Below are 26,320 nucleotides of genomic sequence, written 5' to 3'. Positions count from 1 at the left end.
AAACACTTTATTATTAAGTAAACGTTAGGAATTTTTATTCCACTTTTCACATATTTTCTTCATATTTATTGAAAATAAATGGCGAACGAATTCGGCAAAAGGCTGAATCGAACTCGGGTCGCTCGTTTCAATATTTATTTCGCCATACTCGCTACGCCACTGTTACAAACAGACAACGTGCGTGTTTTTTTTATAGTTTTGTCTGTACCAACTAGACATTGGTGGGCGGAACTTCTGCCAAATTCTTGACAAAATTGGCACTTGGCAGGGGCAATGGTGCCGTTTTAGGCAATGGTGACATGAGGTGGAGCAAAAAGAAAAGCGCCCATTGGATGTATAGCAATAACAAAATAGAAGTGAGGTTTTAGATTTAATAAGTCAGACGAACAGCTGGGATCTCTACTTTATTGCATGTTCAATAAAGTTAAACTTTTTTGAGACCAGAACTAAAGAGACAAAGACAGCGAATTTGCCCGACAATGGAAATTCCAATATTTACTGTTGATGCTTTTACCAATGTACCTTTCAAAGGCAATCCTGCTGCAGTATGTCTTATTGAGAATGTAAGTATTACACTATCACAAGACAGTCTTTTAAATACGTTGACTATTAGTTATTCATGGTAATAAAATGTTAATGTGTTAGCGCGTTATAAAATGTTTCTCTGTAATACATTTAGGAGCTGCAAGATGATATTTATCAAAGCATCGCTGCTGAGATGAATTTATCAGACACTGCTTTCATCACAAAACTAAAGTCTGTGGATTTTACCTCAGGTATTTTGCTGCTGAGAAGCATGTTGAAATGGGCTACTCAAACAACACTTATTTTCATTTTGGATTTGATGTATTTTGAAAGGTGCAAGGTTTGGGTTACGCTGGTTTACCCCCAAAAGTGAGTATCCACTATGTGGACATGCAACCCTGGCCTCAGCAGCAGTGCTCTTTTACCTTAAAAGTAAGAAACGCTCGTCCTGACATTAATCTTTTACCAAAAACAATGGACTTGTGACCGCTCTAAAAGCACAATATCATCACACAGAGAATGTCAACCCTGTTGTGGTGTTTGAGACTATGAGTGGGGAGCTTAATGTGGGCCAGCATGAAGAATATCTAATAATGGACTTCCCCTTAAACAAACCAAAGCCCCAGGTATGACCAAAAGACATCTTGTGGACCCTTTCTTCAACAAAACTAAAATGGACACTTTTAATCAATCACGTAGTTGCTTTTGGTTGTAATTTGAGTTTTGAATGTTTCATTTGCAGGACCAACATGAAATCAAGGATCTTTTGAAGGTAAAACTGCCAGTTAGTAGTCTATTTCTGTGGGGTTTTTTTTTTTTTAGAATAACACAAGCAGAAACTATTTTATGTCACCATTTTGCCTTACATTTTCAGGCTGCTGTTGGAGACTTACCCATTCAGGATGTGTGCTACAGTCCAACCATTAAAAATCTAATGATTCGTCTAGCTGACACATGCAACAGGTACTGCTGGACATTTATAAAAGTTCACAAAGAAAATTATATTGGACATGGCATTGTATTTGTGTGCATTAAATGATTATTAAATGTGAAAACAGCTTTTTGCATAGAAAAATGAATAAACTATTGCAAATTCTATGTGAAGTACATTTTAAATGTTTCCATCTACAATTTACAACATACACCTCTGGTTTCACAGACAAGGCTCAAGCCTAGTCCCAGACTGAAATGCATGTTTGAACTGTTTTAACTGAAAGCAACTTGCACTGACATATCTTAAAATATGTCACTGCCATTGTAGGCCTAATTAAACTAACGCCTAATCCTGGCTTAATCTAAGCCCTGTCTGTGAAACCGGGCCGCAGTATGCTAAACATTCTGCAGTGTTGTTAATTCTTCATTGTTGGCAGGTCTGATCTTATATCTTTGAGGCCAGAGGCAGAGACTCTTGTGAAAAATGAGACCACTGGTAAGATTAAAAGTCTCATCGTTACACTGAAAGGAACACAGACCACTCAGTCTGGATATGACTTCTACTCCCGTGTCTTCTCACCCTGGGTTGGTGTCCCTGAAGATCCAGTCACTGGTGAGCAGAACATTCAAAAGCCATTTGAATGTGAAATGTATACAGTGTAAACTCATAAATATTACTAAACCATCATGAGGGGCATGCACAAGAGAAATCAATGCTTACTGGCAATCATCAGTGCATCATAGTACAGCTTTATTTCTAAAAGGGTCTGCACATACAGTCCTTGCTGGCTATTGGTCGGAGAAGCTGGAGAAAAAGAAAATGATGGGTAACAGCCTCTTTTTTCTTCACTGCATCATGTCATCACAAACACTGGAATGAAAAAAAAAAAATCTAATCAGTAGAATGGAAATACTGACACTAGTTCACATCAATTTAAAAGTAAACCTTCAAGGATGAGTAACTGTTCTGCTAACATTAACGAAACAAGCTGCTCAGAATAAGACATTTATCTCCGCTATATTTGTTTTTCTAGCTTACCAGTGTTCCAGTCGTGGTGGTGAATTTAAGCTGGAGATAAGAGATGACGGTCGACTGGACATCATTGGTCAGGCGCGGATCATTCTTCAGGGAACTCTTAAAATCTAGACAGTCTTGCACAACCGATTCATTGAATTTGCAGATAGTTTTGATGGAAATCATGTGAATATAATTTCCACTTTATATTAGTGTGATGGTGCATTCTAAGTTATGTACCATTTAATAACATTTATACAACAGTTCGTTCTGGTTCTCGATTCTGATTGGCTGAGAGCCTTTTTCAGCTCAGATCCACTGATTGCCTATGGCCAAATCACAGCCGTGCTGATATAGAGCCATATTGCACGGCTACGAGTGTGATATTGCGTTTATACAACAGTTCGACAGCGCAAGTGTAATAAACAACAATGGTGTCTCTCTCTTGTGCGGCACTACTTCCTTCCGCCACGGATTCAAATCTCAAGTTGACAGTTTAACAGTTGAGCCCAAGCCTCCGTTACTAATTCTGAAACGTCACTTTAGAACTAGTAAAGAAGGAACGCTGAGTTGCTTCATTGAATATTGTATTTTATACACAGTTCATTCTGGTTCGCTATTCTGATTGGCTGAGAGCCTTTTCCGATATTCTGCTGGGCGATACCACTTATTTTGTTTTCGATACGATACTGATACTTTCAAAGGCCAGTACTGTCGATATCGATATAACTCTAAAGTGAACTTTTAAATTATTATTACATTTATTAAATTATTAAATTACTAAGAGTAAATTGGGTAATGATACCCACTTAACATTATATTTAAAAGGCATTTTAACATTCAATACGCCTTAATTGCAATTTATTAGATTATATTTCTATTTACACATGGTTAAAATATGTCAAGTTGGAGGTACATATTTACATATATGTATATATAAAACATATTTAGATGTTTAACTAAAACATAATTTTATTGTGTTAGTCCTTAACATGTCAGGTGGTAATCAGCAAGAAATACCTTAATTTTTTAATTAATTAAAATTATTCATAAATGAAGTGGAAAAACTCAACCCTGTCACAAGTTTACAACCCTGAAACAATGAGAAATACATACATATGTGACAGGGTTGAGTTGTTTTGCTCAAAATGGCCACTGCTCCTTGTGTATTGTAGCAGAGTAGAGCATATATTTTGAGATGGGATTTTAAATCATTTGGTGTCCAAGTGATGTTGACTGCCACCTTGTGGTACAATACTGGATTTTACTGTGGAGTCAAGAATAAAACAGATAAAGTTTATAAAATGTATTTTATTTATTTCTCTGAACACTCACCCCCCACCCCCTTCATATCTGAAAAGATTACCCATTTTCAAGAATTCCTATTTTCAACAATGTTCCTACAATCCTGCAGAAAAAAGTGAATCTTGAGCACGGTGATTTGCCTTATGGATTAAATTAACATGACCTGTGGCTAGTCTAACTAGATAAGATTTTTTTGTTTAATATATATATTAATGGTCCCTGTTATCTAAACAAGTCGTTTTTGTAGAATGCTCAAAGAATATAACATTACGAATTTCTTCTTTTTAAGAGTCCTGATACAAGGCTTTACTAAAAAAAAAATAAAAAAAATCACACATTCTGACATAATAAATAAAGGGATTCTGCAGGTTTTACGAAGGTAAACTTAAGACTTGAAGTCTTGTTTTCTGTGAAACTGAACAAAATAAAGTGAGTTTATGATTTAAAACAAGAACAAATATCTGCTAATGGGCTCAGAAAAATGAACTTAAAGGGATAGTTCACCCAAAAATGAAAATTGTCATTATTTACTCTCCTTCACGTTGTTCTAAACCTGTATAAATTTCTTTGTTCTGCTGAAGACAAAGGAAGATATTTGGAAGAATGTCAGTAACCAAACAGATCTCACATTGACTAAGTATTTATTTTTCCTACTATGGTAGTCAACTGGGGGCGAGATCTGTTTGGTTTGGACAATCTTCCAAAAGTCTTCCTTTGGGGGGGTGGGGGGTGAACTATCCCTTTAATTCAAAGGAAAGTTTTCATAACTCATAGACAGATATTTAGTCTTGTTTTAAGCATGAACTCACTTGATTTTGTTCAATTTTTCCAAAACATTTTACATTTGTATCTCAAATTTAATTTGATTTAAAAATGTTTAGATTTGTTTTATTGGAAAACAAGACAAGAATAATAAGGAAGATGTTCATTTTTCATAATGCATGCAAGATTTAATGCCATGGCTTCATGAATTTAAGATTTTTTGACTTTTTTTAAGGCCTTAATTTGTGAAAGGGTGAATTAAGACGTAAGACCCGCAGAAACCCTGTAAATTGCTAATAAAAGACAAAAAGTATTCCAGTTGACATATTACATAACAAATGTAAAGCATGAGCAGTATTCCTAAATCAGCTTCTATGACTAAATCCACACATTAGTGTCCATGATAAAGAAACCACCAAATATGGGCAGGTCACATCTTGGTGACAACTGAATATTTTAAAGAATAATAGACATTTTATCATCTCTTTGTAACTCTAATGGGTTAAAACATAATCTGAGGACACTGAAAAGGGGAGAGAATTAATAAAACCAAAAGATTTTATCTTGTGCACGGTTTAACAAAGGTAATATATGGATCAAAATCTGTGTGGTAAATTACTCCATGTAGGTTACAGCATTTCAGCACATAGATGGTACCTGTTAGGGCTGGGTATTGACACAAACTTCACGATTCGATTAAATTTCGATCTCGATTTAATTCGATTCCCTTGTATACACATCATCAGGTACATCACTGCCTTTTCGCTTTAACTGAGGTGTTAAACGATTACACCACATTAAAGAGCGCCAAAGCGGCATTATTTGAATTTAAAAGACTTTGTTTCATATCAGAAGTAAGAAAGCTTATTTCAATTTATTGGATGGGAAAACGGGCTAAGAAAAATGTTTAGTGAAGTTTTGTTTTTGCATCAACTGAAAACAGCATACACTGGGGGTTTATAAATCGATTAAAATCGAGAAATTAACATAACCCAGCCCTATAGGTACTACCAATTGTAAACAGCACGAGTATAAGGCATCAGACAGACATGCAACCACAAATACTTCACAAACATGGGTCCTTTAGCCAATATTACAACTTCTCTCATTTAAGGACACTTAAAAATGTAAGAAAGTCACCTTTCGGCTGATAAGTGACTTGTTTGTGATTGGATTTATGATTGACTTCGTGAATGAATAACAATGGGTATTTCTGCAACCTTCACATAATTTGCTTTGATCATGAGCTAATCAAATCAAATTAAGATTGATTAAATATGTAAAGTTAGGCATTTCTTGATGGGTATCCAGAAGCTTTTTTAATTTAGTTTTTCAGCCAATCACATCGCCTAATTCACAACCACTATTAAACATCATGCTGAATTAGATCAAAGCAGATAAACATCAAAGCTCTGATAGAGGCTAAACAGCTTGAAAGGTGCACAAGGACACCATGTTGGGAATCCCATCCCTTTCTGTGTGTGACACGAGTAAAAACATGGTTTCTGTATGCACAGCTGATCCTGACATCAAAAACCCTCGCCTCGTACATGACAAAGACAGATGCCCAACGACCAGATCCATTCCAGATTCCTACAGGACTGAAACTACACAACTAGTCCACTTTTGTTTTCAGCCAGAAAGACTTGACGTAAAGCAGTTAGACAAAATAAAACAAAGTACATTATAAAATGTGTGTGATCAGTGGTCAGTTTGAGGTTGAAAATTTTGGGGTTATTAATTTCTTAAAAAAAACAAACAAAAAAAAAACTACTTTTATTCAGCAAGGATGCATTCAATTGCTCAAAAGTGACAGTAAATACATTCATAATGTTACAGAAGTTTTTCACATAAATGGTGTTCTTTTGAACTTTCTATTCATCAAGGATCTATACTATTTTTTACTATAAAAATATTAAGCAGCACAACTGTTTTCGACATGGATTATAAGAAATGTTTCTTGAGCATCAAATCAGCATATTAGATGATTTCTGAAGGATCATGTGACACTGAAGACGAGTAATGATGCAGAAAATTCTGCTTTTCTATAAGGAATAAAATATTTTAAAATATATTCAAATAGAAAGTTATTTTAAATTGTAATAATATTTCACAATATTACTTTATTTTTGATCAAATACATGCAGCCTTGATGAGTATAAGTGGCTTCTTTTATAATAAAAAAAAAAAAAAAAAAAATCTTACTGACCCCAAATTTTTGAACGGTAGTGTAGTTAAACAAAACACTGCAACTTGTCAACTGTTTTAGGGTATGTTTAGGGTATGTTTACACGTCAACGATGTACGAAAAAACTAAAAAAGTTTTTCCTTTGCTTTTTTTCATGTACAGACAAGATTGTAAAAACCATCCCCGTTCACACAGATCCGCGAAAACGACTAAAAGCGCTGTATTCTGCTGCCAGGCCAGTAGTTGGCGATGTCACTTTGTAAAGAAATACTACGCGCCTAAAGACTGAACACGTAATATGCATGCGCATGTCACTGTTTTCACAAATTTGCGTTTTTGTAGTTTACATGGAGACAATAATGGTACCATTTTCAAAAACGTTGAAACACGTTTTCAAATGTTTGCATTTTCAGGCCCGCAAAACACCATTGTCATGTAAATAAATGAATGGCCAAAACACATTAAAAGTTTTCAGTTTTTGTTGAAACCGGTGTCGTGTAAATGCCCCCTTGGGGTTATGGTTATAAAAAACAGATCACATCCTCTTTAACTGGACATACTAACCCTGATCACGTTGTAATCTAAGTGATGATTAACCCTAATAATGTCGTTCTGCCCCTTTAATGAACTTCAACAACTGCAAATCTGTACAAAAACCCTCTTTTTGTTTAATAACCAAAGATGTATGTGGCAGGATCGCTTCATTTTAGCACATTTGAATAAAGCTGTAGCATAGAAAGACCCTATTCAGATATTCAAGATTCAGTTTGGTAATAGGACTTCGGAGCTTTAAAAATCTCACAAAACAAGACACAAGGTGGTGGGCACAGGACGTAAGAGAACAAAAGTAACAAAACAAAAACTCCTCTATTGTAGTCGCCCTAAAGCAGGATGACAGGACAGGAATTCTTCAGTTCCGGCTAGTAGAGTGTGGCGGAGGAGAAAGGCTCCGCTTTTTTGGCCAAACTCACAAGTAGTGCGTGCAGTCTGTGGAATGCAGGAACTTCATAGAAGGAATGGTTATTTCCAGTTGGGCGGGATCATAATGCTGGTGACAACACTGTGTGTTGTTGGTAGCGAGGGACAGTCCTGTATTTGCATTCCACACAAACACTTTTCAAGCGAAACCACACGGTCACTCCAACAAGCTATCGTCAGGTTTCCTGCTGAAGCGGCACTACTGACCCCCGTTGTAAGCGTAGTCTGCCTTGTTGTGCATGATGAGTTTGTTGTCCACAAAGTAGAAGCTGTCTGATCTGGTCTCATACGGGTGTTCAATCATCAATCGTACTGCAGGAAACAAAGGAAAGCCACAGGACAGAGTGTTACACGCCACTTTAACAAATGAACACGGACATGTAATGCGCTGTCCTCTATCTGAGCACTGGCAAGAGACAGAGGCCTGAAATTTGATACAAGCCTGACAGGACGAGTGAGATGTCAGACAAAGACAGGTCAATATGTTACTTGTAAGACAATTGGTTATTCTTTTGTGCCAAATTTCCTCTCTGAGCCTTTGAGGGGAACAAGTCTGGTATCTTTTCAATGTAGGTGATATTAAGTAGTGTTCTCACAAATTATAGTATGATTATAAAATTATATATATATATATATAAATATAAAAGAATTGTCATATTATATATTAAAATTATATTGTAATATTACAGATTATGCCTACAACTACTCCTGATGTTCAATGCAAAACATTTTCTAACTCAATGTCTTTTCCAGTACAAATTTCTAAAAATTCTTAAATAAACATCCATTTATTTAGAAGCAAATAACTTAAGATATTAAGTCTTGTTTTCTGAAAAATATAATAAAATTAAGTGAGTTTAAACTTAAAATGAAAAAATAATTCTGTCAACAGGCTAAGAAAAATAAACTTTTTCTTTTAATTAAGTTTATTTTTATGGCCTCATTTTTTCTTGTGTTTCCGAAAAGACTTAAATATTAAGTTAATAATTTTGCTTCAAGATAATGTATCTTGATTTAATCATTTATAGATATTTGTACTGGAAAATGAGACAAAATTATTAAGTGAAAAAAAAAAAAAAATTGCAGCGTATTATCTGTTAAATTCAATAAAATAAAAGTAAAGTGCAGTGCAGTAAAACAAAAGTAAAACCAAACAAAAAAAAAAACAAAACCAAAAAAAAAAGCACAACAAAACAAAACAAAATAAAACAAAAAAGTATGACTGGTTTAATAGCTAAAAGATCGGTTATATTCATAACAGGAGAATAGAGTTAGTTCAAATAGCAACCAGAACACTCACTGAGGTCATCTGGGAGTTGAGGAAACTCGTAAATATGTTCGCACGTGTTCCGACTGTTCGGGATACAGAAGCCGAAGTCAAAGTCAAAATTCTTCAGGAGGCGGTCTTGAAAATAATGCCTCTCAATCATTCTGAAATTGGTAACAGGTCGATCGCCAACTGTGAACTCAACACTGAGAAAGCGTGACAGGAGATAAGAGACATTATACACCAATTTCAGTTCAGTTTATACCTAAACAAGTGCTTTGTATTTAATAACAACAGATAACATGACAATCAACTACACAGACTGAAGTCTGCTCATGTTTACTGCACAACTGAAAGGAATATTGAGGCCAAATCATGATTTATTCATGGTTTCTGTGGGATTTGGCTAATAACATTGCTCAAGTCTTGCAGCAGATGACACAAGCCCCTTTGTTTTAAAACATTGAGAGTTGGTCAACTGAATTTCAGAGCCACTGAGGTTTGTTTACACAACGGAATGCACATGGCCGACAGACTTACGTGGCTCCGACTGTGCGTAACTTAAGGAACGCCGGTGTGAACTGGTAGCGAACGAAACGCCCGGCACTGGTGTCAACCTCTCCATTTTCCTCATCCTCCTCATCGAGGTCTGAATGCAACAAGTTGAGAAAGATTGTATGAGTCAGGGTTATTATCGTTAACTCAAACCATAAAAAACAAATGTCATAACTTGAATTAAAATAAAAATAATTACAAAAAATTTAAAATTATTTTATTTCAGCTAGTAGTCAAGATTTCTCACTTTCATTTAGTTTATGTTGAAGTACTAAATAAATAAACTAAAAACTAAAATTTAGTTTAAAATTTTAAGTTAAAAAACAAAACGAAACAAAAATACTAAAATATTAAATTAAAATGAAACAGAAAATATAAAAATAAAATCTAATTCAAAATATGAACAAAAACCTATAATAATTTATCAATGATACTAAAATAACATTGGTATGAGTGAAATGTGAAAAAACAAAAACACACCATTTTTGACCAACGATTTTCCATTACTTTTCCCGCTGTTCATGATTACTGCATAAGTATTTTATTTATCATTTTATAGAGATTGTTTTATACTATTATACTTATTTATGAACAAAAGCATGTGTCAAAAAGGAAAATAAGGAGAAGAACTGAATGTGGCTCAAATGGAGGCTCAGAAAGCCAGATTGTCCATGCAGATCAAAACCAGAAATATAGATTCACTTCAGAAATTTCAATGAACATGACATGATAAAATTCCCTCATATCTCAAGAGTCCATGACAGCAGAAACCTCTAAATAGTTTAGGATACACTAAATGTTAGGGTGTAACCAAGTAGCGACAGATCTTTTCTTCTGTATTTTGACATATATATGCCTGAAATTGATTACTGAAAAAGAAAAAAGTAGCTTGGGAACTTGGTTCTATCCATTGGTTGTTGATTGGATGGAGGTAAATCTAAATGCAAGCATGAGGTAAATTGTAATTAAAGCACAGGGTTTAAACAGACTGAATGACAGGAGAAGTCCAGCATACATCACCAACAAGTCTGTAGTTTAAAGTAATAAAAGTAATAAAGTTAGTTATGATATAAGAACCATTGTGTGATGTCACCTATTAGTTTAACTTGAAGACAAAGAAAGGAAACATACCACAGTGTGGTGGTTTGGCAATCTCAAAAAGGACAGTCCCCGTTTCCAGGTCTCTGATCTTAAAGCGTGTGAAGTCAATGTTGAAGATGTTGTCCTCTGGTTTACAAAGATAATCTGTGGAGGGAAAATGTGGCATGTACTTCAGTAATACATGGGAGGGAACATACTAGTAATCACTGAATACTTTCATTCTAAGCACTGAGAAAGCTATGTAGCAATGCTCTAAACATGATGTAGGATCTCAGTGCTTAATTGGCCATGTTTAAAATAGACATCAAGTCAAAGTGCTCTCTGGAAACTCATTAAAAATGTGCTGCATGGATTCGGCCTGTTACTATATAAAGTAGGTAAACACATGTACTCACAGTGGATGCTGTAACTCATAACACATGTACAATGAGAGCATCTGAAGAGTTGTGTGATGAAGCAGGTATCATAGCGCTGTCCCACAGCTCTTACCACGAGTGACTGCGCGGAGTCCCAAAACTTCATCCGGAGTGATGTCTCTCCCCAGCGCCCGCAGTTCTTCCTCCGTTACAGGCCGTCGGTCCGCTTGATTTCGTCGCGATTTCAGCCTTTTCAGAACGCCGCCTCCGGTTTTGCGGTCTCGGGAAGCCGCCGCCGTTGAATCCGAGCCGTTAACGGCGGCGGTTGCCGTTTCGTTGCGGGAGCTCTGACTGTTCATCTCTCCGAAATTTCACTTGGTGTAGCGACGAAGCGCAAACTGCGTCTCTATACTGAGCTCGACGCTTGCTGAATGCAAGATGGCGTAGCGCGTCACTATGGAGAACCTACGCCGACAGGACTGCGCTCTGATTGGCTGAACGCGTTCGAAAGTTGCTATGGTTACTATTAATTCTGTTTACTTTTTTCAAGTCTTCCCAATCAGCTCACGTCAGTTTATTAAAAAACTGTTTTGTGTTTAGAAGGTTATTATTCTTTTGAGCCAGTGCAGTTATTTTTTTACTATGATTTTATTTTAAGTACTTAGCCTCTTTCTTCTATCCATTTCATCTCATTTTCTCTGTGCCCGTTATTATGAGCAAGTTTGTTGTATTTTGAATGCCATCTTGTGTTAATATTTTTGGTTTTCTTATTAAATAATTTTTTTTTTTTTTCATTCATTTTATCTTTTAACATTTTTGATTGTTTGTTTCCTTTATATCTATTATTTGTCATTGTAACTTTTTTTAGTGTAAATTAATTATTAATTAAGCTACCTTTAGCTTTTGGCAAAACACTTAGAGAAACGAACAATTTGTTTTTACTGTTTTTTTTGTTTTGTTTTGTTTTTTTTAATCATTGTCACTTTTTTCACAGTATAAATAAATTATTAATTAAAAAACCTTCAGCTTTTGGTAAGGCACTGTATTTGTAAAAATAATTGTTTCTTATATATATATATATATAATTTGTTTTCTCATTTTATCTATTTATTGTAAATTAATTGTTCATTGATTAAAAGGGTTAGTTCACCCAAATATGAAAATGATCCCATAATTTACTCACCCTCAAGCTGTCCTAGGTGTATATGACTTTCTTCTTTCAGTCGGGGTCAGTTATATTAAAAATATCCTGGCTCTTCCAAGCTTTATAATGGGAGTGAATGGTACCTGTGATTTTGAAGCCCAATAAAGCACATTGATCCATCCTAAAAGTACTCCGTCTGGCTCCAGGGGGTTAAAGGGATAGTTCACCCAAAAATGAAAATTTGATGTTTATCTGCTTACCCCCAGGGCATCCAAGATGTAGGTGACTTTGTTTCTTCAGTAGAACACAAATGATGATTTTTAACTCCAACCGTTGCGGTCTGTCAGTCGTATAATGCTCGTCAATGGTAACAAAATCTATAAGAGTAAAAAAAAACAAGCACAGACAAATCCAAATTAAACCCTGTGGCTCGTGACGACACATTGATGTCCTAAGACACGAAACGATCGGTTTGTGCGAGAAACCGAACAGTATTTATATCATTTTTTTTTACCTCTAATACACCACTATGTCTAACTGCCTTGCGCATCCTGTTGGTGAGGTCTGAACGCGCTCTGACAACGGAAGTAATGTCTCACGCCTATACTTCAGTGAGGTGAGTGGTGTTTTAGAGGTAAAAAAAGATATAAATACTGTTCGGTTTCTCGCACAAACCGATCGTTTCGTGTCTTAGGACATCAAGGTGTCGTCACGAGCCACAGGGTTTAATTTGGATTTGTCTGTGCGTGTTTTTTTGACTCTTATATGGTGTTACCATTGCCATGCATTATACGACTGACAGACTGCAACGGTTGGAGTTAAAAATCATCATTTGTGTTCTACTGAAGAAACAAAGTCACCTACATCTTGGATGCCCTGGGGGTAAGCAGATAAACATCAAATTTTCATTTCTGGGTGAACTATCCCTTTTATAATGGCCTTCTGAAGCAAAGTTATGGGTTTTTATAAGATATCCATATTTAAAACGTTATAAACTATAATCACTGGCTTCCGGCAACGGCCATACACAAGTCGAGTTCCGGCGGAAGAATGACCTCTGACCTGACACGACGTATTGACGAACGCAGAAGCACATAGGATAGAGGATATTTTTCTTACAAAAAACCCCCACATTGCTTCACTTCAGAAGGCCTTTATTAACCGCATGGAGCCGTGTGGATTACTTTTTTGATGGATGTGCTTTTCTGGGCTTCAAAACCTCAGGTACCATTCAGCCCCATTATAAAACTTGGAAGAGCCAGGATATTTTTAATAAAACTCTGATAGTTTTTGGCTGAAAGAAGAAAGTCATATACACCTATAATGGCTTGAGGGTGTGTAAATTATGGGATAATTTTCATTTTTGGGTGAACTAAACCTTTAAGTGACCTTCAGCTTTTGGTAAGGCACTATATTAGTACAAAGTACTATATTAAATTTACAATAATCATAGAACTGGTTTATAATCTCAACCTGAACTATAATTGTTAATTGACTTATGAATTAATGAAACAAGGAAAATTACCTCATTAAAAATACCCTCAAGGCCAGTTAGATAAAATAGCACATTTATTAAAAAGAAACAGCAATAATTTGCAGTTCCTACTTCAGAAACTTTCTCTAAAGACAGTGTGTGAGTGTGTGTGTGTGTGTGTGTGTGTGTGTGTGTGTGTGTGTGTGTGTGTGTGTGTGTGTGTGTGTGTGTGTGTGTGTGTGTGTGTGTGTGTGTGTGTGTGTGTGTGTGTGGTGTAACCATTCCAATACTATTTCACCAGTTCATTCAGTTCTGAGGGAGGAGGCTAAACAGGGGACAGGTAGTTTAACATGACTACTAACATTAACAGAAACTACATCCCTCATAAACACAGCAATTTGTGTGGCATGGATGGGGTCATACACATGAGCTCTTCATGAAGGAGTGCACAATGAAAGGCCTCCATGTGGTCTTTGGCTATTGTCCAAGAATATGCGTATGTGCAGGACAAACTGAACGCAACTGTACGGGTTTTCAGATGACAAAACAATGAAAAACTCAACAACCATGCAGTAACTTAACCTAAAGAAATAAAGTTCAGAGAGCACAAAATGGTAAAGCACATGAGGATGTATTCAAATTTAAGGCAACAAGGAATCAAAAGTACACAATGCATAACAAAAAGGAAAAAAAAAACAATCACACAAACAAACAAACAAACAAAAAATGCTTTTAAAACAACACCAGGCAGTGCAATATTTCACACTAGTAAAAGATTCATCATAAAAAATAAAAAATTCAAAAGATCCTGAGGAAATAAAAATCAACTACTTACTTCCTGGAAAATAAAGTCTTTCAATATTTTTAATATTCAACCCATTTCCTTTTGCTTAAATTATACAACATAAACCCCAACTGTAAATTAACTAACCTCAATACGATCCAAGCTCTTTCTGACGATCAGTCAGTGTGTCTATGTGGTTGCAAATCACTGTCATTATCTAGACCACATCCACAACCAAACTATTTAAGGCCATTCCTCCACTAGGCCAGATATTTAAAAACCCAGACACCCCAATAGTAATTACATGAAAAAAAAAAAAAAAACTATATTCTGAAGAGAAAAAGAACCGTATGGCACAACAAACCAAGTACCTTATATACACATGCACCGTGTAAAAGTTTTTAAGAAAAGAAAACGACTTTGGCGACGATAATCAACTTTGTGCAACTCCGATAAATGAAAAAGTTGCCTCAATGTTTTTATGATTGTTTCCTATTTTTTTTAAAAAACAACAACAACAACCCAAGGCAAAACCTGCCCTCTCATCCAACTCCTTCTGAGAAGGTGAAGGCCAAGATAAGTTATAAGAAGTTCACACAAGAGACGGGGTCAAACTGACAGGTGGCGCTCGCACGTCAGACAGCACAGTGGCATGAGCGCTCGATCGTGGTCTGATGTTTCAGCAGTGTGAGAGTTGGTCTCTTGATAGCACACTAAATCACATTTTAAGGCAAGCTTGCTTGAGCGGAACAGAAAGTAACATTATGAGAAAACAAATTAAGGGAAAAAGAAACAAGATGCAGCCAAGGAAAAAAAAAAGAGACTAAAATAGCAAGACGTGAAAAAAGTATACCAGAACATGCTGAGAAAAAGAACGATGGATGAGATGGAATGCAAATGTTCACTCAACATAAGCTAAATGACAGCACTGAACTTTGCCATCTTGAGTACAAAATTCCAGCTTCTGCATCCATACTTCACAGTGTATGGCAGGCATGTATCTGTTGAATTCTTCCACCACAAGCATTCTGGCGGTTTTGTGTAACGCTAATCCAAGAATCTTTGGCGGTATTGTTAAAAACGGCCTGTATGGATGAAACCGTGACAAAAAGCATCCTGACTGAGCATCTATCTTTCTTCGACGCACCGTGTAATAGGTGACCGAGCCCTTGCAATGTTAATTAAGATGCCATTAATTAAATTAACCAATAAAATGCTATCCCACACACATCATGTACCAATGAGAGTGGAGAAATTAAGGGTATTTGACACTTTAGTCTAATACAATCTTAAAGTTATCAAAGGCCAGTGTATTAAAGACCCTCTTTGTTATGAACTCAAGTTCCCACCTAGAAAGGGAAACAATTACACTATCTTTCAATACAAAATCATAATGTTTTTTATTTAATACAGAACGCATGCAGATATTCAGAGACCAAAATGTCCCCGTAAATGGGAAAAAATAATCATTTAGATCTCCTTTGTGCAGCTGGAGATTCAAATACGTGTTGGCGTTGTCTGAAAATATGATATTGAGGAATGGGATATATATGCTTTTTAAATCATACAAACAATGACAGAAGCTGCAGGAAATGAATGAGAGAAGCTTGTATGAGTGTGAGGGAAATAAAAAGTGAGGTAAGTAGAAACCAAGGTCTCAAATCACTTAATAAAACAAAAACGCTTTATGATTCGCCACTGAGGTTTAGATGCATTAACTAAATGAAGTGTCAAAAAGGGTTCTGAAAATTCTTGTACCATTTCTGCCTCCCACCAGAGACCACCCCCACCAAAAAAAAAAAAAAAAAAAAAAAAAAAATTCAGCAGATCAACGCCACAGCTGATTAGAAGAAGCTCCTAGCCAATAACTTTCCATTAGTTGGGACACGTGATCTAGGAGTGTCCTCAACTTTTCCTCAGTGTCTCCTGCTAGACCAGACAAACCAGGTTTGTAAAGTGGTTAGTCCTGCCGCAGATGTGTGTGTGCATTTAATCGGTACCTCTCGGATCTCCTCGAACTAAAATTGGTATTAAGTGTGTACAAAACACAAGCACAAACACACACAAAAATGAACTTGCATTCAAAATCCACGTATTCTCCGGGTCACCTCTTTCAAAAACCAGCAATATCTGTCCCTCGCCTGTTTTTTGCTTTCTCTATCTGTTGTGATGTCAGTCTATATTTCTGCCTGTCCCCACGGCTGTGCGTCCCTCGTTGCGCCCCTCCCCCCACCCCTTCACAGCCTGATGTCCGTCCTTTCTCCTCTCTCTCCCTCGCGTTCACTTGTTCCCCTCAAAGGCGGCAGAGGCAGAAGAGGGTTGGGATGAAGACCCCGAATGCCACGAGTATAGGAAACATCAGGCTGCTGTTGTCAGTGGCGTATGGGTTGGGGGTGCGTGGCCCGGACCGAACCGGATTCTTGGGAGAGGTGGAGGCGCTCTTCTTTTCGCCTTCTGCACCCTCCCCCTCCTCTTCTTCCTCCTCCTCTTCCTCTCTCTTTTCCAGTCCAGGATGTGGCTGCAGTTTTGGCACATCTGAGAAACAAACAAAGGTTGTTAGGAGAAGAAAGTGCAAAAAAAAATAAAAGATCAAAATAGCAGGATGGCACTTGATTAAAAGGTTAGTTCACCCAAAAATGAAATTTCTGTCATTAATTACTCACCCTCATGTCATCCCAAACCCATAAGACCTTTGTTCATCTTCAGAACACAAATTAAAATATTTTTGATGAAATCCGAGGTTATCTGAACCACACATAGGCAAAAGGTGCAATGACCCTCGGATTTCATCAAAAATGTCTTAATTTGTTTTCCGAAGATAAACGAAGGTCTTACAGGTTTGGGACAACATGAGGGTGAGTAATTAATGACAGAAATTTTATTTTTGGATGAACTAACCCTTTAAAGGATTAGTCCACTTTTAAATTAAAATTTCCTGATAATTTACTCACCCCCATGTCATCTAAGATGTCCATGTCCTTCTTTCTTCAGTCGAAAAGAAATGAAGGTTTTTGAGAAAAACATTCGAGGATTTTTCTCCTTATAGTGGACTTCAATGGTCTCCAAATGGTTGAAGGTAAAAATTACAGTTTCAGTGCAGCTTCAAAGGGCTTTACATGATCCCAGACGAGGAATAAGGTCTTATCTAGCGAAACGATCGGTCATTTTCTAAAATTTTTTTAAATGTATATACTTTATATAAACAAATGATTGCCTTCAAGTGGTTCCGCCAAAACCGCACTTTCGTATTCTTCAAAAAGCTTACGCTGTATGTCCTACGACTTCCCTATTCTACTAACGGAAAAAAGCCCTTAAAGCCCTTTGAAGCTCCACTGAAACTGTAATTTTTACCTTCAACCGTTTGGAGACCATTGAAGTATATGGAGAAAAATCCTTGAAAGTTTTCCCTCAAAAACCTTCATTTCTTTTCGACTGAAGAAAGAAATACATAAATATCTTGGATGACATGGGGGTGAGTAAATTATCAGGAAATTTTAATTAGAAAGTGAACTAATCCTTTAAGGATACAACAGAAGCAATACAAAGAAAGAGAGTAGGGCCATCTGAAATATGTTTTATTTTTCCCCAAATTCTGTTTTATTCCATTTTAATTTTTGTGGATTCCATTTTTTCCCCACTTTAATTTTTATAGGTTCCGGTTAATGGTTAAATAAAATTTTAATAATCAAAATTGTACAATTAATTGAAATCATGAAACTTACACAATTTAACAATAATTTATTAAATGTTTAAAAAAATAATAATTTTATAGGCCCTAATATGACAACAGTTTTATTTTTTTCCCAAATTCTGCTTTATTTTTCCCAAATTCCATGTTTTCTGTTCTTTTCTGGATTCTTTTTCTTCTTTTTCTGGTTTAATTCAATTTTAATAAATCAAAAAGCATGTCTAATCAAGAGAATTAATAAAACTTTATTTAATAATTTAGTCAAATTTGTACAGTGATAGGGCCAAATGAAATGTTATTTTTAGCCCCAGAAATTCTGTGTTGTCCGTTCTAATTTTTCTGTATTTATAATTTACTCTTAAATTAAAACATGGAAGAAGAATTGTGAAACACCTTAATAAAATTTTAATATAATAAGTATGAGTAGTAGATGAAACAGCAGTACTCGTTTACACAGAGACACGCGGAACATGCAGAATTCATATTTATATAGCAGCCTTTTGTGCTTTAATATTCACAGACACTAATCCTACATATCGTGATTTAAGTGTACAGCCCTACTTTTGATTTATTCATCCAAAATTTGCCAAATTCCATGACATTACACGTTATACTGTAAATTCCTTTTTTCTATGACTGGATTCTGCGATTCCATCCGCATTTTCCACATTACGAAAATCTTAGAGCCCTAAGAGAGGGACAACTTGCAACTCAACCAATCATAGGGATCCTCCTTACCCTCTAGCTTGCCCTTCATCACATATAGTGCACATATCTTTGGGTTGTCATAGTAACCCTGTGGACACAAGAGACAGATAGATTAGGGTTCACTGCTTACAGTGTATAAATGCATGCAAACACATGGAGAAAATATGCAAATCCATTCTAGTTCTGTGTGGCGGTTGGCCGGCAGAGTTTCTAACAGTGAATAAAAGGCAAGGTCAGTCCTGTGGCTCTCTGCCCCATCGGTTTCGAACCTCAAAAATGAATACAAATACCCAACCCAATCAAAGTATAATTTGCTGAACAGTTCAGACACAATTTGTCAAAGCAATGCATACCGCCAGGTGCAAAAGCATCAAAATGATTAATTTTAAGAATGAGAGGCTTTATCCGGTGACTGACACAGAAGCTAATGCGTGTTACATCCTAACATCCATTAATGTCATCTTCCCTGTGGATTTCTGTCATGCTCAATGTACACGATTCCTCAGAGACTAATCGCTGACAGAAACCCCACAAGCCAAAACCATTTGTTGTTTACGCAAGAAAAAAGGAGCAGCTTTGAAATAATCAATTAAATTACACTACTGGAACAAAAAAAAATGCTCCAAGAGACAATTAGTTTTGACAGAATTCGTCTTCTTGGAAATACTAAGCTTCAGTGTGTTTAACTGGATAATTACATCACAATATTCCATCAATGTTTCTTTAGGAAAAAGGAAAATAAAAAGGCTTATTTAATTGATCAGTGTCTTGTTTATTCAATAAAAGGATGACTGCACAGCTATCACTGAAAGAGTTATGGTTGCTTTTAGGGATTTTACTGCGCTGAAGCGGAAACCATTGACTAACTTGCATTATGTTCATGTGAAAAATATCTTGATGGATTGATTAATCTACATTATTACTACTTCAAAAGTTTGGGGTTAGTCATTTTTACTTTTTTTTTTTTTTTAAGAAATGAATACTTTTATAAAGCAAGGCAGCATTAAAATGATCAAAAGAGAGGAAATCAAAGAATCCTGAACAAAATGATATATATATATATATTTATATATTTATTAGGGCTGGTCCGAATACCATTTTTTGAGCTTCAAAGCTTCGGTAGTAATCAACACCGAATATTCGAAGCTTCGGAGGGAGGGGGCTGAACATATTCTTCTCTCTAATAAAGGCAGGAATCTCTGCGTGTCTGTCTGTTAGCATTTTGATTATGTTGTGAACCGTTCATCCAATCAACTTCACACGTGGCGGATGTGTTGCTGTGGACCCAAGGGAGAGCAATATGGACACACGACACGTTCAGAATTAATCAACTTTTAATAAAATACAAAACAGCACGAACAGGAAGCGGCGCGCCTCTCGCGGGCAGGGCTTATATGCTCCGAGAACAGTCACTGCACTAGTGATACAAAACACACAGGTCTGTTAAGAGCAATACTTTTAATAAGGTAGCCTAACATTTTTAACATTTAGCCTAACAAATGAACTGAATCATGACGCTCACTCATAGGCGATTTTACTGGGGCACGTGACGTCCCAGTAAAATCTCACGTTTGAGTTTTAACAAGCTCCTATATTTTGCAGTAGATTTATTTAGATTGATAATAAAAAGGCCAATACATTTTGTTTCTATTATTCTATTTTCCACAATGTCAAAGCAGTGCAGCTTAACCCAAAATACAAGCTCAGGTATGTGCTTCTGTCCATACAAGCTCATGCAGTTGTGTGCTTCAGACAGAGAATACTCCAGTTGCAGGGAACACTTTAATAAATATATTTGCTTCTTCTTAGCCTACTAAAGTATAACGAGGTTCGGTTCCTTCAACTGTCCATCCTATTAAAAACAGCTAGTCTATATAAGATAATTGTAAAAAAAAGAGTATTGTATTTCGCCAGATTTTATAGTGTAAACATATTCAAGCACGAATGTGAACCATTTCGAGGGGGGATGCCGGGTGTGCGAAAAAACAAACAAACAAACAAAAAAACAAAAACAATATTCGAATCCCAAAATTGAAAATCGAATACCAACCCACCGAACGAATATTCGAATAATCGAATATACTATTATATAATAACTTATATATATATATATTATTTATTAGGCCCTCGACTAAAGATTTTTCTAGTCGACTAGTAGTCGTTCATTTAAGCCATTAGTCGACTAATCGCGCGTTTATATTAATAAGCCATAAATCATAATAATGAGCCTTTTGCCTTTATACGTATAATACATAGCCTAATCAGCGCTCAGGTGCACACATAAAGCTTGCAGCAGCGCACCGGCAAACATAACGATTATGAGTGTGTTATGAAAAAACCGAAGGAGACGGTCTAAACATTTTAATAATTTATTGATAAAGTTTTCTGTGTTTTCAGCTGCAGAGATCAAGTCAACGGCACCGATTCGTCATCTCCGCAGTAGTGGACATGCCTATATATGCAGGTTTCATACAGATTACATAATCTGAGAATATTTATTTTCCATTTGAATTGGTTTGTTTAAAAGTAGACATTCAAGCTTTCTATAGATATATTTCTTGTGTCTGTGAGGCAAGTATCTGCTTCATGTTTGTTACATGCTCAGGTTCACTGAGACCGAGACAGCAAAGAGCGCATCCTGATTGTTTTCATTATTTTACAAAAGCACAATGTTTTTCTGTTACTGTGAGTTTACAGAAATAAAAGTAGACCCCTTTACAGCTTGCATTACTCTTATCTGTATGACCAAAATATCAGAGTATTTTGAGTTAAATGAAAGTGATCACACCGGCACCTCCATGTCATGCAGTGAGTGCGCTCTCCACACAAACACTTGGATATGCGCCAAATAATAGCGCACATTTATCTAGGACTAGGCTAACAGCGAGCAGATTTGTAAAGTTGCTTCTACTTACATGTTTCAAGTGATAAGCCACATTTGAGGTTGATGAATGAGAGGCGAATATTTGGATTTCCTGCCATTAACAATCTCTGCCTCACTGACTGTGTGACTTTGTCACATCCTGTGGAGTTTGTTTTTCTGTGACTAACCGACTAATAAAATCTTGGTCGACCAAGCCTAACAAAACCTGGCAGATCTTGCAACAACAATGAAGTTAAAGTGAAAACCAAGACATGGATAATGGATATACAAGATCAATTAATGTGAAATTTTCAATAGCTGTGTTGCCATTGAAAGTTGCGAATTTGCAAAACTGTAATATCACATAATGGAAGTTGCTGCAATCGTGGAAGAAACTGTGGCTCCTTTTCCTACTTCATAAATGACTTGAGTCTCAGAGAGCACCGATGAAACGCAATAAACGCTGTCATGTTATCTTGCCTTCGGATGCCTGGTGTTTGGGAATGCAATCATGTGAGACGCTTCTGGGAGGTCATTATACCAAATTATTCTGATGACAGACTTTGGCTCAGGCATTTCAGATTGATCAAACCAACATTTGAGATGCTGTGCAATGAAACTGATCCACTGGTTAGTCTTCTTATCAGATAAATTTATCCGCCTCAACTGAGCACATACGTTTTTTTATGAGCATTTTTAGAATTTCTGCACATCTTGGCGTTTTCATCCAGCATTTTTTTTTTAATGCAAAATCCTAAAATGCGCATAAAAATAGGTGGATGGAAACATATCTATTGACACAGCAGCAATCCCTCGAAAGGGCAGCAGACCATCCTTACTCTTGAGATCTATATAGGTAATAGGAAAACATAAGGTGACTCTTACCTTAACAAACTCTACCGTGAGTTTCCCATTAAAAGTGGAAACTTCACCGTGCACACTCAGTTTTCCTCTTTTTATCGAGAATGGCACTATTTCATCATGAGCCGTGCTGTGACCCACACGGTCAAAGATATCCAGATCCTTCACCACAACATGGCCATTTAAACGCACATCAAAAACCTGAGAAAAGCGAACAAAAGGGTTTCAAAAGACAACAAAAAAAGGAGAAGAGAGAAAGAGATGAGGGAAAACTATGAAATAGATATCCTGGAGTATCATGAATTATTAAACATCACCACATTCAAATATCGACTACCAAGAGTGATTGTATGCACTGTGACTGTGAGCAAAATGCACACCTTTTGCTGAGACTGAGCAAAGTAAACCTCCGCATATTTCATGACCAGTATGTAGTCTCCTTCTTCTCTGATGGGTACTTCATAACCGAAAGTATCCTCGTTGTATCGCTCTGTCTGGTAGAGAATCTGATCCTCCGGGCTGGAGCGCAGGATAGGCAGACGGACACCATAGTCTGATGCTGGAGAAAAGTGGGGAAAAGTGCCAAAAGAGCCAAATGGTGTGTTTGGGTGCAAGTTTAAGTGCCATTTTGTGTTTTTATAACATGCTGAGCACATGTCAAACCAGATTAATGTTTTCATAAAGATGCCTCATTTCCGTTCCAATATCTATTTATAGCCAACGAAGAGCTGAATGGAAAATTAAGTACCACATATATAATACTGGTCATTATCTAGCGACACTGATGCAATAATGTGAAATAATGTGACAAAACACATGTCTTTACAGAGCTTTAAAATGGACTATACAGGCCCTGACATGAGTACACTGCATTTCTCATCTAACTCAGGAAGTGATAGTCATCACGTTTCAAGTGACACGAACTTCCTGATATGATCCACAGCTCTAAAAACAAACTACTAACAAGCCAGATGAGCTGCAAACCAGTCCTTCTCTTTATAATATAGTATGATTGACATTCTTGATACAATTTAAAATCATACTGTAATAAAACAAACAGTGCAACTGGAATACATTTAATATTTCGCAATTCTTAAAGGGATAGTTCACTCAAATGACAATTCTGTCATCATTTACTCACCCTCGAGTTTTCAAATCCACATGATTTTCTTTTTATCAGAGGAACACAAAAGATGCCTCAGTCACCATTCACCATTGTCTTTTTTCATCTAATGAAAGTGAATGTGGACTGAGACAGAAATGTTTGCTTAATATCTCCTTTTGTGTTCCATTAAAGAAAGAAAGTCATACAGGTTTGGAATGACATGAGGATGAGTAAACGCTTGTAAAAAAGAAGCACACTTTAGCATACTATACTAAAAAATATACCTTAAAAGAATACAATTAAAGGGATAGTTCACTCAAAAATGAAAATTGTCATCATTTACTCACCCTTAAGTTTTTCCAAACCTTTATGAATTTATATATTGTGAAGAATATGGGTAACCAAACAGCTGACGGGCCCCGTTAACTTGCATAGTATGGAAAAACAAATACTTTGGAAGTCCATCGACTGTTTGGCTACCGACATTCTTCAGAATATCTTCTTTTGTGTTCAGCAGAAGGAAGAAATTCATACAGGTTTGGAACAACTTGAGAGTGAGTAAATGACAGAATTTTCATTTTTGGGTGAGCTTTAAATCTTTACTAAATGTAATGTTTTCAAACTCTTAACTGCATGTTATTTACAATTATAAGAAAAAGTATTATAGCAATACAACACAAAATTTATTTCATAAAACATTACAATGCTGCTTCAGGGAATTATTTTCATTTTGACACAGGACATGGACACTCATTCATTCATTCCCGACCACCACAAACAATAGCCACCCCTTCTCCACAACCAGGGAGGAAAAAATCCCAAGTTCTCACCTTTCCCCACTCTTCCTTCCAGTGGATCTTTTTTGAAATGAATGCCGTGCACGTCTGTGTGCGCGTCCCCGCCGGCGTTTACAGCCCAGATGACTCGTTCTGCCAGACTCGGCGCCCCGCTCTCAGCCCGACACACTTCCACCAACAGCCACAAAGCTGCGAATACGAGCCGGGCAGCACAGCGCAATGTCACCCTCCTCATAGCCTACCAGTCCGAGAGGAAAAGTGAAAGAATAAAGAAAAAGAGAAGCGGGAAAAGCAGTATGTAAGGAAGTTACTAGAGAAGTCGGTGAGCTAGAATTGACACTCAGCTGCGCTTTTCACCCTGCGCTTGACCTGGGGGTTTAGGGTGAAAAGTCATTTTTAATCCTGGGTTAATTTTAATTAGAGTCAACATCACTTTTAACTATGGGTTAGCCAGGTAAACACCGAATTATAGTACCAAAGGTGTACTGAGTAAAACGACGATGTGCTCAAATGTGACAGCACGTTGTTTAGCAACAAACAACCAATCATAAACTGCCTCGCAGCTCAACTCGTTAAATATTCATATGCCTACAGTTGAAGAAACTTTCACGCACTGTTTCAGCGTCTGAGAGAAAAATGTGGAACAGTGACGACAAACGAAATTAACAGACTGTATTATCTGTGTTTTCATTTGTAGCTTTTTTATGTGGCGACATTTACACAGTTAAACAGGCAGTTATTAAGACAGGACGCGCACGTCTCGAGCTGTATGCTTCCAATCAGCTTTACTGACATAATGCATATGCAAATAAGAAGGTTAACCCAGGCAATACAAATGTACAGAGTGAAATATCCTAAATCTCCAGGATTAATACCTAACCTAGAATGAAGAACAGTGAACACTGACAATTTGAAAATGATAACCTAGGGTCCAGAATGGCCCTGGGTTAACAATTTCATGTGTGAACAGCCCAAAGCAATATTTATGTCACTCTTACTGTGCAGTCTGCGAAATACTCTCTGTAGTGGACGGCCGGCTCCGTTCAGATGCTTGAGTTGCACGTTGTTGTTGAGCCGTCCAGATCTCCGTACATTTACCTGCCTGATAGTCGAGTTTAGCTCTGGGTGGTTAGCTGGCTAACTGACTTCCCTCTTGCTCTGTCATCAGTGTGGCAGCTGTAGTCTGCAGGTATATTCCCTTACATCTGCACCCCTGTGTACGGCGTGTGCTCGCTCTCGTTTAACAGATGATGACACCGTGGTTATTCAACCCTTGTATACTGCTCAATACAGTTGTTTTGAGCTTTTTGCGCCTGAAATCACAGCAATTTCTGACCGGGAGGGCCGCGTCAGTACTGTGGGTATGTGTGCAGTCAGCAGCGCAGGTTGAAGGGATGGAACAGTAAGGAGAGACAGACTAACTTGATAGTCAGTTTCCGGAGGGGGCGGGATTTTGCGAGGATTAGCCAATCACACAAAGCCGAATAACAGGTTCTCCGACTTGATTTGCTTGTGAAAGGAAAAGACCCGTCAAGTCCGGCAGGCTCTCACCAATCACAATCGATGGAAGTGTCTGGAAACAGCGAATCAAGTGTATCAACTTTCACTCACTTCCTCGCATAAATTAGCTGGCTTCAGTTTATTGGTACGTTGTATATACGCAGCGAAAGGTGGGCGGGATTAGGCAGATAGAGAACGGAACAGGTTACTGAAGTTTTATTTTAATGACCAACGTAAGCAATGTTATCTTATTAATTTTTATTACTTATAATTATTTATTAGTACTTATATAGTAATTAATTGTATAATAAAAACATAAAACAGCAATTATGTACATATTATATATGTAAAACAACAATATTATCTATTCAAAATTATTAATATTGTTAATATTATTTGTAGTTGTTTTTT

The 26,320-nt window shown here is 36.7% G+C and overlaps 3 protein-coding genes across 3 annotated transcripts; 1 reads left to right on the top strand and 2 right to left on the bottom strand.

Annotated features, from left to right (window-relative positions):
- The first annotated feature begins 278 nt into the window (after positions 1–278).
- On the top strand, positions 279–4,837 carry LOC127517274 (phenazine biosynthesis-like domain-containing protein 2). The gene is made up of 9 exons (XM_051902643.1): positions 279–563; positions 680–776; positions 859–957; positions 1,042–1,151; positions 1,268–1,297; positions 1,400–1,488; positions 1,896–2,071; positions 2,223–2,285; positions 2,493–4,837. Exons 1-9 carry the CDS (start codon positions 480–482, stop codon positions 2,603–2,605), a joined length of 861 nt encoding a protein of 286 aa, XP_051758603.1. The 5' UTR covers positions 279–479; the 3' UTR covers positions 2,606–4,837.
- Positions 3,767–11,819, bottom strand: unc119.1 (unc-119 homolog 1). The gene is made up of 5 exons (XM_051902645.1): positions 11,119–11,819; positions 10,660–10,773; positions 9,514–9,622; positions 9,007–9,179; positions 3,767–8,018 (listed from the first exon to the last, which is right to left on the bottom strand). The coding sequence occupies exons 1-5, from the start codon at positions 11,342–11,344 to the stop codon at positions 7,906–7,908; spliced, it is 735 nt and encodes a 244-aa protein (XP_051758605.1). The 5' UTR covers positions 11,345–11,819; the 3' UTR covers positions 3,767–7,905.
- Positions 11,820–14,218: 2,399 nt separating this feature from the next.
- Positions 14,219–25,814, bottom strand: mlec (malectin). Its single transcript, XM_051902644.1, has 6 exons — positions 25,408–25,814; positions 24,443–24,647; positions 22,888–23,066; positions 22,532–22,708; positions 18,814–18,871; positions 14,219–16,922 (listed from the first exon to the last, which is right to left on the bottom strand). The coding sequence occupies exons 2-6, from the start codon at positions 24,642–24,644 to the stop codon at positions 16,681–16,683; spliced, it is 858 nt and encodes a 285-aa protein (XP_051758604.1). The 5' UTR covers positions 24,645–24,647; positions 25,408–25,814; the 3' UTR covers positions 14,219–16,680.
- Between the last annotated feature and the right edge of the window lie 506 nt (positions 25,815–26,320).

This window comes from Ctenopharyngodon idella, chromosome 8 (genome assembly GCF_019924925.1).
Source record: "Ctenopharyngodon idella isolate HZGC_01 chromosome 8, HZGC01, whole genome shotgun sequence".
Lineage (NCBI taxonomy): Eukaryota > Metazoa > Chordata > Actinopteri > Cypriniformes > Xenocyprididae > Ctenopharyngodon > Ctenopharyngodon idella.
Note: the sequence above shows the minus strand (reverse complement) of the source record. Positions and strands in the feature narration are given on the sequence as shown.

Bases quoted from the DNA above. Each gene is read 5' to 3' on its own strand.
- LOC127517274 (XM_051902643.1), top strand. From the start codon at position 480: ATGGAAATTCCAATATTTACTGTTGATGCTTTTACCAATGTACCTTTC. The intron at 564-679 runs GTAAGTATTACA...TAATACATTTAG, and splicing joins CAGTATGTCTTATTGAGAAT to GAGCTGCAAGATGATATTTA. The intron at 777-858 runs GTATTTTGCTGC...GTATTTTGAAAG, and splicing joins GTCTGTGGATTTTACCTCAG to GTGCAAGGTTTGGGTTACGC.
- mlec (XM_051902644.1), bottom strand. From the start codon at position 24,644: ATGAGGAGGGTGACATTGCGCTGTGCTGCCCGGCTCGTATTCGCAGCT. The intron at 23,067-24,442 runs GTGAGAACTTGG...ACTTTTCTCCAG, and splicing joins GGAAGGAAGAGTGGGGAAAG to CATCAGACTATGGTGTCCGT. The intron at 16,923-18,813 runs GTAAGGAGGATC...TTTGTTTCTCAG, and splicing joins GATGAAGGGCAAGCTAGAGG to ATGTGCCAAAACTGCAGCCA.
- unc119.1 (XM_051902645.1), bottom strand. From the start codon at position 11,344: ATGAACAGTCAGAGCTCCCGCAACGAAACGGCAACCGCCGCCGTTAAC. The intron at 9,623-10,659 runs GTATGTTTCCTT...TGTTGCATTCAG, and splicing joins TGCCAAACCACCACACTGTG to ACCTCGATGAGGAGGATGAG. The intron at 9,180-9,513 runs GTAAGTCTGTCG...ACGCTTTCTCAG, and splicing joins TTACGCACAGTCGGAGCCAC to TGTTGAGTTCACAGTTGGCG.